Genomic DNA, 12,776 nt, shown 5'->3' on the forward strand with positions numbered 1-12,776 from the left:
TCCTTCCCCTACCCCGGTTCCGAGGAGGGTTTGAGTAGCTAGCTTGCCTATACTGATAGGAGGGTATTGATCTCCTCTTAGCTACCATCCATTGTCCATATTCAATCTCATCAGGGCCATGGACACCATCTCCACACTCTTCCAGGCTATGTCCCATAATGCCACAAACCTCACAGAAGAAACCAATTTTCTCATACTTTACTGGCACCAACATAATCTCCTCCCCACTGATCTTTAGTGGGGTGAACCGAACTAGAGGTTCACCAACCTTTATCTTAGCTCGTACCCTAACATAGTTCCCTTCAAAAACCCTAGCAGGGTTCAACTCTACGCTCTTGACCTGCCCAATTCTTCGTGCTAGCTGGTCGAGTACCCCTTCCCGGCGATAGAGCTCTGGGGTATCATGGATTTGAGCCCACGCATGTGTCCGATCAAGAGCCACCGTATGCGGCTTACCCTTCCCGTCGTATTCCTCCATGACCACCATGAGACCCCTGAAAATCCAAGGGCCTTGGTGCATAACCCTGTTCCAGTCACCGACACAGAAGAGTTGAACAATGAAGAGGTTATCATCCGCCTCTCGGATCAAAGGTTCCTGAGCCAGCCGCCAGATAAACTTCATCGTCGTTTTGAAAGATTCGGCACTGAAAGTTTTGTTTGTGTTCACCTTAGCTACTGCTAACCAGCGACTATCTTCCGTGAATTTGGCGATCTCATCATCCCCCACCATTACTGCATCCAACTCTGATTCCTTAAGTTTCATGTTCTTCATTGCCGACTCCAGATCGATCGGCGCTTTCCCCTTCCTACCCCCCGAAGAAGGCCCCCCCGGGGTTTTAGTCACCGATGAAGAAGTCATGATCGTAGAGTCCAAGCCCCCGATCCGATGGAGAGGCCTGAATCTATGCTAGTGTTGCAGGAGATAGAACCTCAACAACGACGAAGCGCCGTCGGAGTAGATTAAACCCTAAACCCTAGCCGTCGCTAGGGTTAGTCGTTAAGTTATCTTCTCTATTGCATGAAATTGTATAATGGTCTTTGCGAGAGGTATCCATGGTGAACAGGGACGGAGCTACAGGGTGGTCATGGTGGGCCGGCCCATCCTGGGATTTTGCATCATCCCACTATATGCCTATGGATCTCTGGCCCAGAGAAAAAAATATGGCCCGTAACTGGTTGACCTAGGACGAACACAATCCACGTCGAGCAGAACAGCCTCCTCCTTCCGACGACCAGCCGTCGTTCCTCGACCTCGCGGCCTCGCCGGCCGGAGCCCAGCCCGCCTTTCCTTCCCGCCCGCCCGGCCCTCGGCTCCAGCTGCGCGCCGGAGCACCCCCCCCCCCCCTTGGGTGCGTCCCTGACGGCCTGACCCCAGCTGCCCGGTGCCCTGCCTCCGCCCCCCTACAAAGTCGGAAGCTGCTGCCGCTGCTAACTCAATCACCAGCAGGTCTCGCAGCAAATGAGCAACCGAAAACCCCAATTTCTTATTTAGTGTTTACTTTTTTGCACTAGTTTATCCACTATATGAACACACGTAATTTTGCACATTATTTCTGCCTCATTTAGCTTTATTGATAGAAAATAGATTTTCTTACAGAATTGTTGAAGTATGTACTATCTAAACTATTTTATGCAAAACTGAGTTTTGATTGAGAATTTTAGTGTGTTTGCAAGACCATATTAATCTATTTTTATATGCTATTGGTAATTACTTAGAATGTTCACATATCAGATTGCTTATAAAAAAAGATTAGGGCGGACCACCCTGTCGTCAAATGCTAGCTCCGCCACTGATGGTGGGGAATATGAATGCTCCAATTTTATTTCCATAAGCTATATAACATTGTTGTTCTTGGATCAAATGATCCATTTTGTGTGAAGTACATAGCTATGGATTCATTTTATGTTAGCTGTATTAGGTATGGATCCATTTATTTTACTCCCTCCGTTCCTAAATATAAGACTTTTTAGAGATTACATTATAAACTACATACGGATGTACATAGACATATTTTAGTGTATAGATTCACTCATTTTGCTTTGTATGTAGCCTCCTAGTGGAATCTCTACAAGGTCTTATATTTTGGAACGGAGGGAGTAGAAGAGAAGAGATGAGAGAAGGAGGAGGCTGATGTGCCGGCTATCTGGGAGGGACGCTGGCTGTCTTGAGGCTCGCTAGCACAGGAGAGAGCATCTCTCTCTGTCTCTAGCCAAGCGCTCATGAGTTCCACATGTTAGCGACAAGGGGTGGGAATTAGAACATGGGCATTTCAGTTTTCCCATGAGGAGTTGTACATTGCTAGGAAAGAACCCAGTTAAACAATTGAGATGGGGCATTTTAGCAATTACCATATGAACAAAATGACAAATTTGCATCGCATCAGTTTTAGTGCATATGCGATGAGGCTACTCACTATAGAGAAATAATCTACTCTTTCCTTCTTGGGCAGCCAGACATCATTGTTTGAGGAATAGACATACGTAAGTTGGTACTGCGATATTTTCCCATGGGGAAATTATGAACTTTTGGCAGCCAAACACAAATTGGAATTACAGACCAATCCCTATTTCAGAAGCTTTCGAAGTGGGCCCCCAAATTTGCAAAGACTGTTCAATTCCATGAGCAAAATGGACATAGGCGGTTTTAGCTTGAGTGGTGTGTTGGCTCATGAGATCGGAACACAATCATGTTCCCGTCCCAACATCAAATCATTAATATCTATATAGTTTTAATATTTATTATATATATGCAAATGTATCGCTGTATCTGTTTTTTTGAAAAATTGCCGTGTCGTGGTATCTGTGTCCATATATACCTATCACTGAAGTTGGGCAACCTAGCCTTGGAGTTGTTATCAAGACTTCAGGTAGAGAGTACCTCTGTGCTAAAAAAATCAGTTTTTTGTTTACTTATCCCTTGCAGAAGTGTAAAGTGTGCGGCAATTGTTTACAAATGTCCATCTTTCGCTATATTCTCCCGACAATAGAAAGTAGAGGCTGGAGATGCTTTGCTACTGGAATCCCTTCTGACTCTATAGCGGAGCTCAATAAGGTTAGGCTTCTGCAATCTCTCTTTTGAAAATTCATCATGTGTAACCTATTCTCTTCCTTTACTGTTATCTACTACCTCCGTCCGGAAATACTTGTCCTAGAGATGAATGTATCTAGACTTATTTTAATTGTAGATACATTCATTATATGCATTTTTAGGACAAGTATTTCCGGACGGAGGGAGTAGTAATCTTACTGAGACTAGACATGACTACTAGACATATTTGTCGTTTGATGCTTTGCGTATGATATTACGTAATTATTGTGTATTTGTATGTGCCATTTTACGGTATCTTCAGGTTGGGTGTCCAACATTACCATGATAGCCAGTTTTCCCTGTATGCCTGGCTGTAAAATGGTATGGTACTTTGACAATCATGCTCTGTTGTAGCACGCTTGAGTTTGCTCAATTGTAGTCTATATAAACATCCAGTATGTTTCATTTTCCTTTCTAAGCTTTCCTGATTTGGAATTTACCAACTGAATCTGTTTCCTTCGGTTCTGAATTATAGTACGCAGAATTCTTAAAGACGAATAATCTACACAAATTAGATATAGGTATCTGACTTGGTCGTGAGTAGTGTGTACTGTTCTCATATTTTGTCATTGTGCATTCAAACGAATTGATAATTTTGCATTAATAATTATCTTGAACTTTCTAACTGCAGGAAATGGAATCAATATTTGGCGAATCTCCTGCATCCAGCCCTTTGGGCTCAAATCCTCCTCAGCAACCTGTCCGGCCCACTCCTGCAGCCAGGGAGACACAACCAGTGCTTACCCATGTTGATTGCAGTGGCCAAGCAAAGATGGTTGATGTCTCACCAAAACATGATAGTGAGAGAGTAGCTATAGCCAGCTGCAGGGTCTTACTAGGCCAGAAGGCATTTAACTTGGTGGCATCGAACCAGATTGCCAAAGGCGATGTGCTTACTGTTGCAAAGATAGCTGGAATAACTGGTGCAAAGCAAACCAGTAACCTCATACCTTTGTGCCACAACATTAATCTTTCCCATGTTCGTGTTGATCTCACTCTCAATGGAGAGGACTCTAGTGTTGTCATAGAAGGGGAAGCCACCACTTATGGGAAGACAGGGGTTGAAATGGAAGCAATGACTGCAGTGACCATTGCCGGACTGACGGTTTATGACATGTGCAAAGCAGCTTCAAAGGACATATGTATAACAGATATCTGTCTCCAGCACAAATCTGGGGGAAAGAGTGGGAACTGGTCCAGGAATTAGAAGCTTCAGTTACTTTTCTGAGGATATGAATACAGGCCTGAATTCTGACACAATAAGGTTTTGATTTGCTTTAATTGTATTCTCACTAGATGTTAAATATTTAATATTTGAGCCATCAGAGGAGGTTATTTTGAATTCCCTGCCTGTTAATACACTGTCCAACTGGTTATATTACCCATGTTCTACTGTGCATTATCCATTGCTGCTGCATTGTACACAGACTGGTATGCACATGTCAACATAAGGTGGAGAAAGTGAAAGTTGAGAATAAATATGTTGATATTTTTGTGTCCTTGGTTGGAAGAGTGCATAAAAGCCAGTTTATATTATACAAAACGCTCTCTGGATGAAAATCCTCCACAGCTGCTTTGCAAATTTATCATCTGAGTCCTTTATCTTTATAGGCTCTGACTCGTGTAATTGTTAGTTGGTGTTATGATCTCAATAATATTGACCTTATGGCGCATGTGTTCTTTTTTGTTTGTTTACAAGGTGGAAGAGTGCATCTCCTGCATAACCATCGCGATAAGAAGTGAAGTAGTGAACCATAGAGTAATTGGCTGCACGTCATCCTGTACCCCGATCAACTTAGTGTGTACATAAAATACTTGACACCAGATGATACAGAAGAAGCCACGTCCATTTCAGTTATCATAACCTACTTATATATAAGTTATTACCTTAATTAACTGTCAGTGTTATACAATGTCATTATGTTTGTACAGACACCTTAATGCTAGTAACTTAGATGGAGATGATATCTGTTTGCCTTCATTCTATTACTTTTTTCTACTGACGCATGAAAATGTCCAAAATCCATTGGCTTAGTTCCTATTGAAATGGTGAAGTTATTTGCGGCTTATGACAAAATTTTAACTCTAATGTTGCCAAACTGATACGGCTTGGTTCGTAACCAGCCACAGATACACGTTTCTTTCTTTAGGTGGTAACTGGTATCAGATTTGCTTTTTGTTATCCTGATAATGTGGTTACTTTCTGATGATGCAGGAAATACTCTTTTTCTTACCCCATATAAAACGCATTGATCCCAGGTAAAGTTACTGTCTTGGACATGCCAGTCACATAACCTATTGGTTGGACATGGTGGAAGTGGGATAGTGACTTTTAGAGAAGGGAAATATAACTAGTGCACATCCAAATAATTTTAGGTGATGTCTGGTCCCCATTTTGTTATTTTTTTGATGAGATGATGCATGTGACATCTTTTTTTACATTAAATAAACAATAGGTCTGGATGTTTCACTTTGAAAGCTAGAATATTTTAGGTTATTAGCCAAACATGCAGGAGGCGAGACGGTGACTGTATAGAAGACCCTAGTGCAAACATTCCACACAAAGTCTTTACATGCTGCTTCCTACTTCGTCGATCATGTTTGCTTTGGTTTAAGCTGCTTTGCTGTTGACATGATCTGCACTTGAGTTCTGGGCACATGCTTTGTGCACCAGAAAGCAGCAGTAGTTTACAAGAGACCGAAGCTGTCCATGCCATGACCTTACTGATGATCAGTGCAGATCTGAAGTAGTTGGGATTCTCCTGTGGCTGTTTCCTTTGAAAATTCTCACAATGAACACCTGTATCAAAGTATCAACATAACCTAATTCACATTTATTATATTCTGGGCTGACATACTGGATGACATGCAGGCTTTGCACTGCTTTGCTGTAGTCTCCCGTTGCCTGGACACATAGCCACGGGACAGCCTGAAACCGACGTTTCTGTGCGATTATCTGGCATTCTAGTTTGTTCTTGCCTCTGACCACTGATTTGCTATTGAAATATAGCAATCCTCTCTGATGATGGCGTCTGAAGAGGTCAATTTCTGCAAGGCCCCTAGTGCCAACCACTCAGAATTGCTTGTCCTGGTCAGTGGGGAGGAGAGAGCAAGCAGCCAGAACTATATATGCAAGCACCTGCAGATTTCTGGTCAACTGCATCCCCAACAGATGTTTGCAGATCACGGTTTGACCGACATTCGTTTATGAAACAGCAAGTACGTTTTGCTCTCTTGTTTCTTGGCAGCGTGTTCCGAATTCTTCTCATGCCTCTGTTGTGCTGTTTGCGGGCAGGGGGGCATAAACCCTCGGCCCTCAACGGGTACAAAACTTTGTTGAAACTTTGAAAGCGAGCAAAGAAGACGCATGATTGAGAGAGAGAAGATGTTGTTTTGCCTAAAGTATGGAGGGATCCAAGCAGGCTGTTTCGTTTCCGGCTCGTCGTGCTAGTTGCAAACAACCTAACATTAGCATCCCTGCCAATTTGATGCCCTGGTTCCTTTAACCTTTTTCTGTAAGAAACAGGTTTGATATGGTGTGTGCCTGAAGACGAGTGAGTGGATGGAGGTTGCACCGGTGGTGTGAAAAGAAGGCGCCACGTCAAACAGGATATGCTACTAAATAATAATAAACCGGATAAATCGGTCAGCGTTTCCGACGGGAAGGTTTGGTCCGATTGATTAGCTGAGCTAATGAATGCATTCATATTGCCGTACCCCGACCCGTGACAGGACAGGAGACGTGAAGGCTTGAAACAGGATTTTTCGTGCGAAATCTCAGCGGTTAGCACATGAAGAAATGTGAAAAGAGGGAAAAAAAACCCACGTCCTTGAGATGGTGATACATGACGGCCGCACCAAACAAGGGTGCAAATATGCGTGCGATCATGCATTGCCGTGGAGTCGCGGCACGTACACATGGCAACGAAGCATCGACACAAGTCGATCGATCGATCGATCCGCCCCCCGGCAGGAAAAGAAGAGCCCGGCGATTGTTTAACCTACGTGTGTAGATAACATACTTTAGAGAAGCGATCGCTGTCAAATCAAATTATTTTTCCAACGGAAGGGAGCGGAAGGAGACCGGCCTGCCATCCCTGCCTGAAGTCGCGGCGACCTTTGCTGTGCTGTGCTCCCTAAAAAAACAAAAACAAAAACAAAAGGTGGGAATGGGCTTGCGGATTGCCATCATTGGCTCGGTTGCCATTATCCGGACATTTCTCCGCTCCGCGTCTCTCGTGCCGATCCGGCAAGTTGAACCGTTCCGCCACGCAGCATGCATGCCCGAAAGGGAAACCCGCCGCGCCGAGTCGGCTCGCGGATCGCGGGGTGGTGGTTCTGGTTCATGCGTGCGAGCGAAGCGGAGCGGAGGTCGACGTCGAGGGCGACGGGATAAGCACAGTGATCGCGGCCGGCTCTTGGCGCGACACGCGTCGGGGCCGCGTCGCCGTCGCCGTCGCCCCCCGCCTCCACCACCGGGAGAAGAAAGCCGTCGCGCTCTCCGGATCCCAGTCTGACTTGCCTTCTTCGGTGGTCTGCCCGTATGGCCGGGCCGCGTTCTCCGGATCCGTGCGTGGATGGTGCGTCGTCGCGACAATGGGTGCGCGGGCTGGCGAGCGTGTGCCGTGTGCGCACGGCAGGGCTGGCCCGTTTCGCCGGCAGCCACCCGTCGAAAATGGTATCGTGGCTCTGGCAAGTGGTGCACACGTACTTGCCCTGCTACGGCAGGGAAATGCTCGCCAAGTCACGATGATGGACGAGTCATTCAGGAGCTTCATGTACGAGCCATAGATTCCTAGATGTACGACCATGCACATGCATAATTGCACAGAATATTACTCCCTCGGTTCCTAAATACAAGACCTTTTTAATAAAGATTCTAATATAAACTACGTACGAAGCAAAATGAGTAAATGTACGCTATAAAATATGTCTATATACATAGTCCATGTTTAAATCTCTAAATGATCTTATATTTAAGAATGGAGGGAGTACTACTCTTATGTTAGTAGGAAACCAACTCCGACGAAGGCAAATTGTAAGTAAAAAAGACTATCCCTCTTTGCGAACAACAGTAAGTTTTTTTTACTACCTTCTGGACTAATAAATTTCAGAATCGATCTTATTTAAAAGAAATGAATCTGATATTTCTAGTGACGTCAACATTCCTGACGCCTGAATTGCATGGTAAACGTTATGACCCTTGTCGTCTTGCCCGTGGCCCGCACGACCGGTTGACCCGTTGGCTAGCTGACGTGGCAATGGGTCAGACGCAGACACCTTGGTGTTTGATCCTGGTAAGTGATCAAACGTCAGGGACCTTGCCGTCTGGTCCCAGCAGATCACGTAAACAATTTTTTAATAATATGTACCACGTCATCCAGAAGTCTAGGTCCTTGACGTTTGGTCATTAGCAGGTCCAGGCGTCGGGGTCCTTGACGTCTGACCCAAAACCAGACGCCACGGTCCTGACGTCTGACCCTTTGCCACGTCAGCGAGTCAACGGATGAGCCGATCGTGTAGGCCCGTACCAGACGTCAAGGACCTTAACATCTTCCATGCAAACCACACGTCAGAGATGTTGCCCGCGTCAAAACAGATCAGATTTGAATTTTTTTAAAGTAAAGTTGATTTTAAAATTTGTTAGCATAAAAAATGCGAAGTAGCACGAAGACCACACCTAGGCATGTCTAGAGACAGCCACCAACGTCTAGGCGTACTTTTGAAAGAACAAAAAATTCGATGAAGGAGTACTAATCAAGTCACTCAGCTGGCCCCGAAGCAACATATCCATGGAATATCCGCTGCTTAAGACGAAAGCCTGCACAAACGCACCGCACCTTTCTGCGAGTCCAAGAATAATCGCAACGACGGATTTTTTATTTTGAGGCAACGACATTCATACTCCCTCCGTCTGGATGTATAGGTCGTGCATTGATCAAGGCGGAAAGGAAAACAAGAAAATTAATGTGATTTTGCTAATTAATACTATTGCATGCAATGAACTGACCACTGCATGTCATGCTAACTAGTCTCAATTCATTAAAAACATACACGCCCCATGTCTTTTATTGGTTGATTCCTTTATTCATGTCAAAAAATAAAAAACGAAATAAAAATTAATGCACCGTGTCTAAGTGTTTTGAGATTATTTGATTTTCGTAAGATGACTTGTATATCGAAACGGAGGAGTATCTTTTTTCTTTCAGGTGCAAGCGCAAGTGCTCTAAATCTCACGGGCCGGGAGCTGGCATCCCCGCCCCGGCCATGCAATGATTGCCAATTAGAAAGCCACGGCTTACGATGGTGTAGCGTTGTCGACTATTGGAGAGGCACGTGAGAGCGTGAAAGAAACCGTTTTGTCCCGTCGTATTGAACCAACAGGCCAACAGAGGCCGTTGCCAGCATGGGAGGGGGCAAGCGAGCTGAGCTCTGGATACTGTCACTGTAGCTCGGTAGAGGGGTCGCATGCATGCCATCATGGCGTCGTCGACATGACACACAAACGCACCATGTAATCAATCATGTCATGTAGCGTCTCCCAAAAGGAAAAAAAGAAAATAAAAATACGGAGTGGATCGTGTCACGTACTGGTACGTAGGTGGATCCACTTAGGACGTACTGTTCCACGGTACTGTATGACAGTCCTGCCGTGTACAGCTAACAACTGAGCAAGATCACAAAGTTCTTCCTGCAGTAGTTCCATATGAATGGTTCCGAGTGGCTGCCTCATCCCATAAGTAGGTGGTAAGTGTTCTTACAGCATCTATCTACAATGCAGCCGATCGCCTCAAATCTGTCTCATAGGTCCATACGGGTCGTCCTTGGTCACAAAAATTTAATCCAATCAGACACCTTAAATGAGTCTCAAACACTCGGGCTGACGAGCACCCCTCGTATATACCTTAAATATGAAGCGGATATGGAGGCGTCTAGGCGCATCTGCCAAGTCGGACACGAAAGCCTGATCCCATCACAAATTGCATCAAATCCACCCCTTAGAACTACCGGATCCATTTGCTCCTTTCTCTCTTCTTCCTCCTTCGCACCGCCCGTCTCGCAGTTTCACCGCCGCGTGCGCTTCGCAACCATTCCAAGCCTCTGCCCTGCCAGCTCCGGCGGAGCAGATCGGCGACGTGGGCAAGGTCCAACATGGCGAACGCGTCCGGACCTCCCCATATTTGTCCTATATTTGATGTGGATATGAGGGGTGCCGGTTAGCCCGGTCATTTGAGATAGGTTTGAGCATTTGTGGGTGTCGGTTTTTTTTAACCGGATACTGATTGGAACGTCAACCCAAACTTACGAGGATGGCTTGAGATGCCCGGTTGTAGATGCTCTTAGCCCATCAGAGACAAGGTGGATCGACGACCGAATTGATGGAAGGCAAAGATACCTAGACAATTCATCGTGAGAGTCCAAGGGTACGCTGCGCACAGAATCTTGAATCTATAATTATCGAAAATGATAAATCCTGAACATTCGGATTTTAAATATGACAATCCAAATGTTTTTCATCGTAACTTTAGTTCACGCAAGGTTGGTAATCATGATAATTTTATTAAAATTGTCATGTTTTACCAACTATAGTTGACACCTCGTGTCAACTAAAGTTATCATGAAAAACCATCCAGGATAGTATGTTTAAAATCCCAACGTTTGGGATTTATCGAGATCCATAATTAGTTTCGTCGTACACAACCATGAAAGTAATATTAAAAGTTTAATTCTTCGGTTGCTATTTACCCCGTACGACCAATGCATGCCTATATACTAGTCCTTCCGTTCTTAAATATAAGTCTTTTTAGAGATTTCACTAATAGAATACATACGAAGTAAAATGAGTGAATTTATATTTTAAAGAATGTCTATAGCAACGGCGGAGCCATGTAGTGTCCCTACCTCCCCCAATATTGAACCAATTTGTGAAGAAAAATAATATGTGAGGGCTTAGATGAGATTTTTTTAGCTTTTGCCCCCCCCCCCCCCCCCCCCCCTTCTCTCCCCAACCCTTGTATTTTACGTTTCTCCCTTATTCATTTTTGCCTAGCTCCGCCACTAATCTATAGTCCTGTAGTGAAACTTAAAAAAAATATTTAAAAACGAAGGAACTAGCATAGATCTGTCAAGTTTTGCAGAATATCGCACAGTACCCCCTGCCTGCTCACACACATCCGTTCCGTTTTAAGCCCCACAGCCTCAAGTGGATCCTCTGTGCACTGGCACTACAGGGACGCCGGTCTTTAAGAAATGGATACGCGTATGCATGATTGGCCATCTTTCCTTGGATGCATATGAGAGCGTTGTGATCGTCCACTATTCGGTTGATACCATCTCGTGACCGATGCGCTGTCTCCGAGCTGCTGGTTCATCATGCATGCCGGCCATTGGGCAAATCAGATTGGACTGAATCCTTTTTTTTCTTTCTCGAATTTGAGATGTGGACTGCATGATCTTTCTGTATGCCGGTAGGCCAACCTATGATCGATCATCAACTGCACCATGGTAGTATGATTATGCCATCATTAAACGTCGAGAGGATTTTATCATGTCGCTTCAGGTACTCGTACTACTCCTAGCTAGGCTGGGTCTCTTCTCATGTTCTGAGTTGCAGAAAGAATGCACACTTCGTACCGCTGGCTTTATAAATGTATTCAGCACACGTCAGTGATTCCAAAAGTTATGGTTAGGGTATCGCTACATCAACCTAATTAATGGTTTTCAATAAATAGAAAATAATAAAAAATCGATTAATGGTTTTGATATTTCTCCATATGACCAAGAAATAACTATTTCCATCTAAATAATAGAAGAAATAACTATCTTCAAGTAAACTTAGACGTACTTCAGGATTTCTGGGAGTACAAAAGGATGATAAAATACTTATTGAACGGCTATTATTTGTCGAAGCATATATGGTTTAGTAGATTGAGAATTAACTATTTTGCCGTCGATTTTGTATTTGCCCACATAAATCTGAAAAATGTTTACCGTGTTGCATTATTATTTTTCATTTAGTTAAACAAATGTACTATTGCCTCAGTTTTTTTTTAAATTGTTTGGATTGCTTATCCAGACAACTATTGCCTCGGTTGATTGGCTTAATAACTAACTCTGGTCCAATTTTACAAAGTTGTTTATTGTGGATCTAAATAATGTTCCCCGTGTGTTGTACTCCCTCCGTTTCTAAATATAAGTCTTTCTAAAGGTTCAACTAATGAACTATATACGGATGTATATGAACATATTTTAGAGTATAGATTCATTCATTTTGCTTCGTATGTAGACATTTAGTGAAATATCTTAAAAGACTTATATTTAGATACGGAGAGAGTAGTATTTGGCCATATAGTGCAGAAAATCTGCAGTGTTTGTTGTCAGATAAAAATACGAGTATCTCGCACGGATCAAATCGTCCGATCGGTCCTTGGTGTCGATAAAAGAACCATAGAAATTCTCTGACGACCTAGAATTATATATATATTTTTTTGAACAATGACCTAGAATTATATCAAAATCAGAAAAATGACTCCTCCACTTGGGCCACGGTCATTTCCATCAATTGACTCTGTAATTAATTCTGGTGAGTGCAACCACGCCCGATGTAGAATCATCACCACTGAGTTCCTTAATCGCCACGTCTCTTTCTGCTAAAAGGAATAAGGATCCCCCTCTCGCGTCCAGACTG

The 12,776-nt window shown here is 43.9% G+C and overlaps 1 protein-coding gene across 3 annotated transcripts; it reads left to right on the forward strand.

Annotated features, from left to right (window-relative positions):
- Positions 1 to 1,185: 1,185 nt before the first annotated feature.
- Positions 1,186 to 4,430, forward strand: LOC123426919 (cyclic pyranopterin monophosphate synthase, mitochondrial). 3 transcript variants are annotated; one of them, XM_045110828.1, is made up of 3 exons: positions 1,186 to 1,447; positions 2,924 to 3,052; positions 3,720 to 4,430. In XM_045110828.1, the coding sequence occupies exons 2-3, from the start codon at positions 2,954 to 2,956 to the stop codon at positions 4,293 to 4,295; spliced, it is 675 nt and encodes a 224-aa protein (XP_044966763.1). In that variant the 5' UTR covers positions 1,186 to 1,447; positions 2,924 to 2,953; the 3' UTR covers positions 4,296 to 4,430. The 3 variants fall into 3 exon arrangements, with proteins under 3 accessions (XP_044966763.1, XP_044966764.1, XP_044966765.1); XM_045110829.1 differs by having other exon boundaries at positions 1,363 to 1,447; positions 2,051 to 3,052; XM_045110830.1 differs by lacking the exons at positions 1,186 to 1,447; positions 2,924 to 3,052 and adding an exon at positions 3,358 to 3,409.
- Positions 4,431 to 12,776: the final 8,346 nt, after the last annotated feature.

Source organism: Hordeum vulgare, chromosome 2H (genome assembly GCF_904849725.1).
Source record: "Hordeum vulgare subsp. vulgare chromosome 2H, MorexV3_pseudomolecules_assembly, whole genome shotgun sequence".
Classification (NCBI taxonomy): Eukaryota; Viridiplantae; Streptophyta; class Magnoliopsida; order Poales; family Poaceae; genus Hordeum; species Hordeum vulgare.

Bases quoted from the DNA above. Each gene is read 5' to 3' on its own strand.
- LOC123426919 (XM_045110828.1), top strand. From the start codon at position 2,954: ATGTCCATCTTTCGCTATATTCTCCCGACAATAGAAAGTAGAGGCTGG. The intron at 3,053-3,719 runs GTTAGGCTTCTG...TTCTAACTGCAG, and splicing joins CTATAGCGGAGCTCAATAAG to GAAATGGAATCAATATTTGG.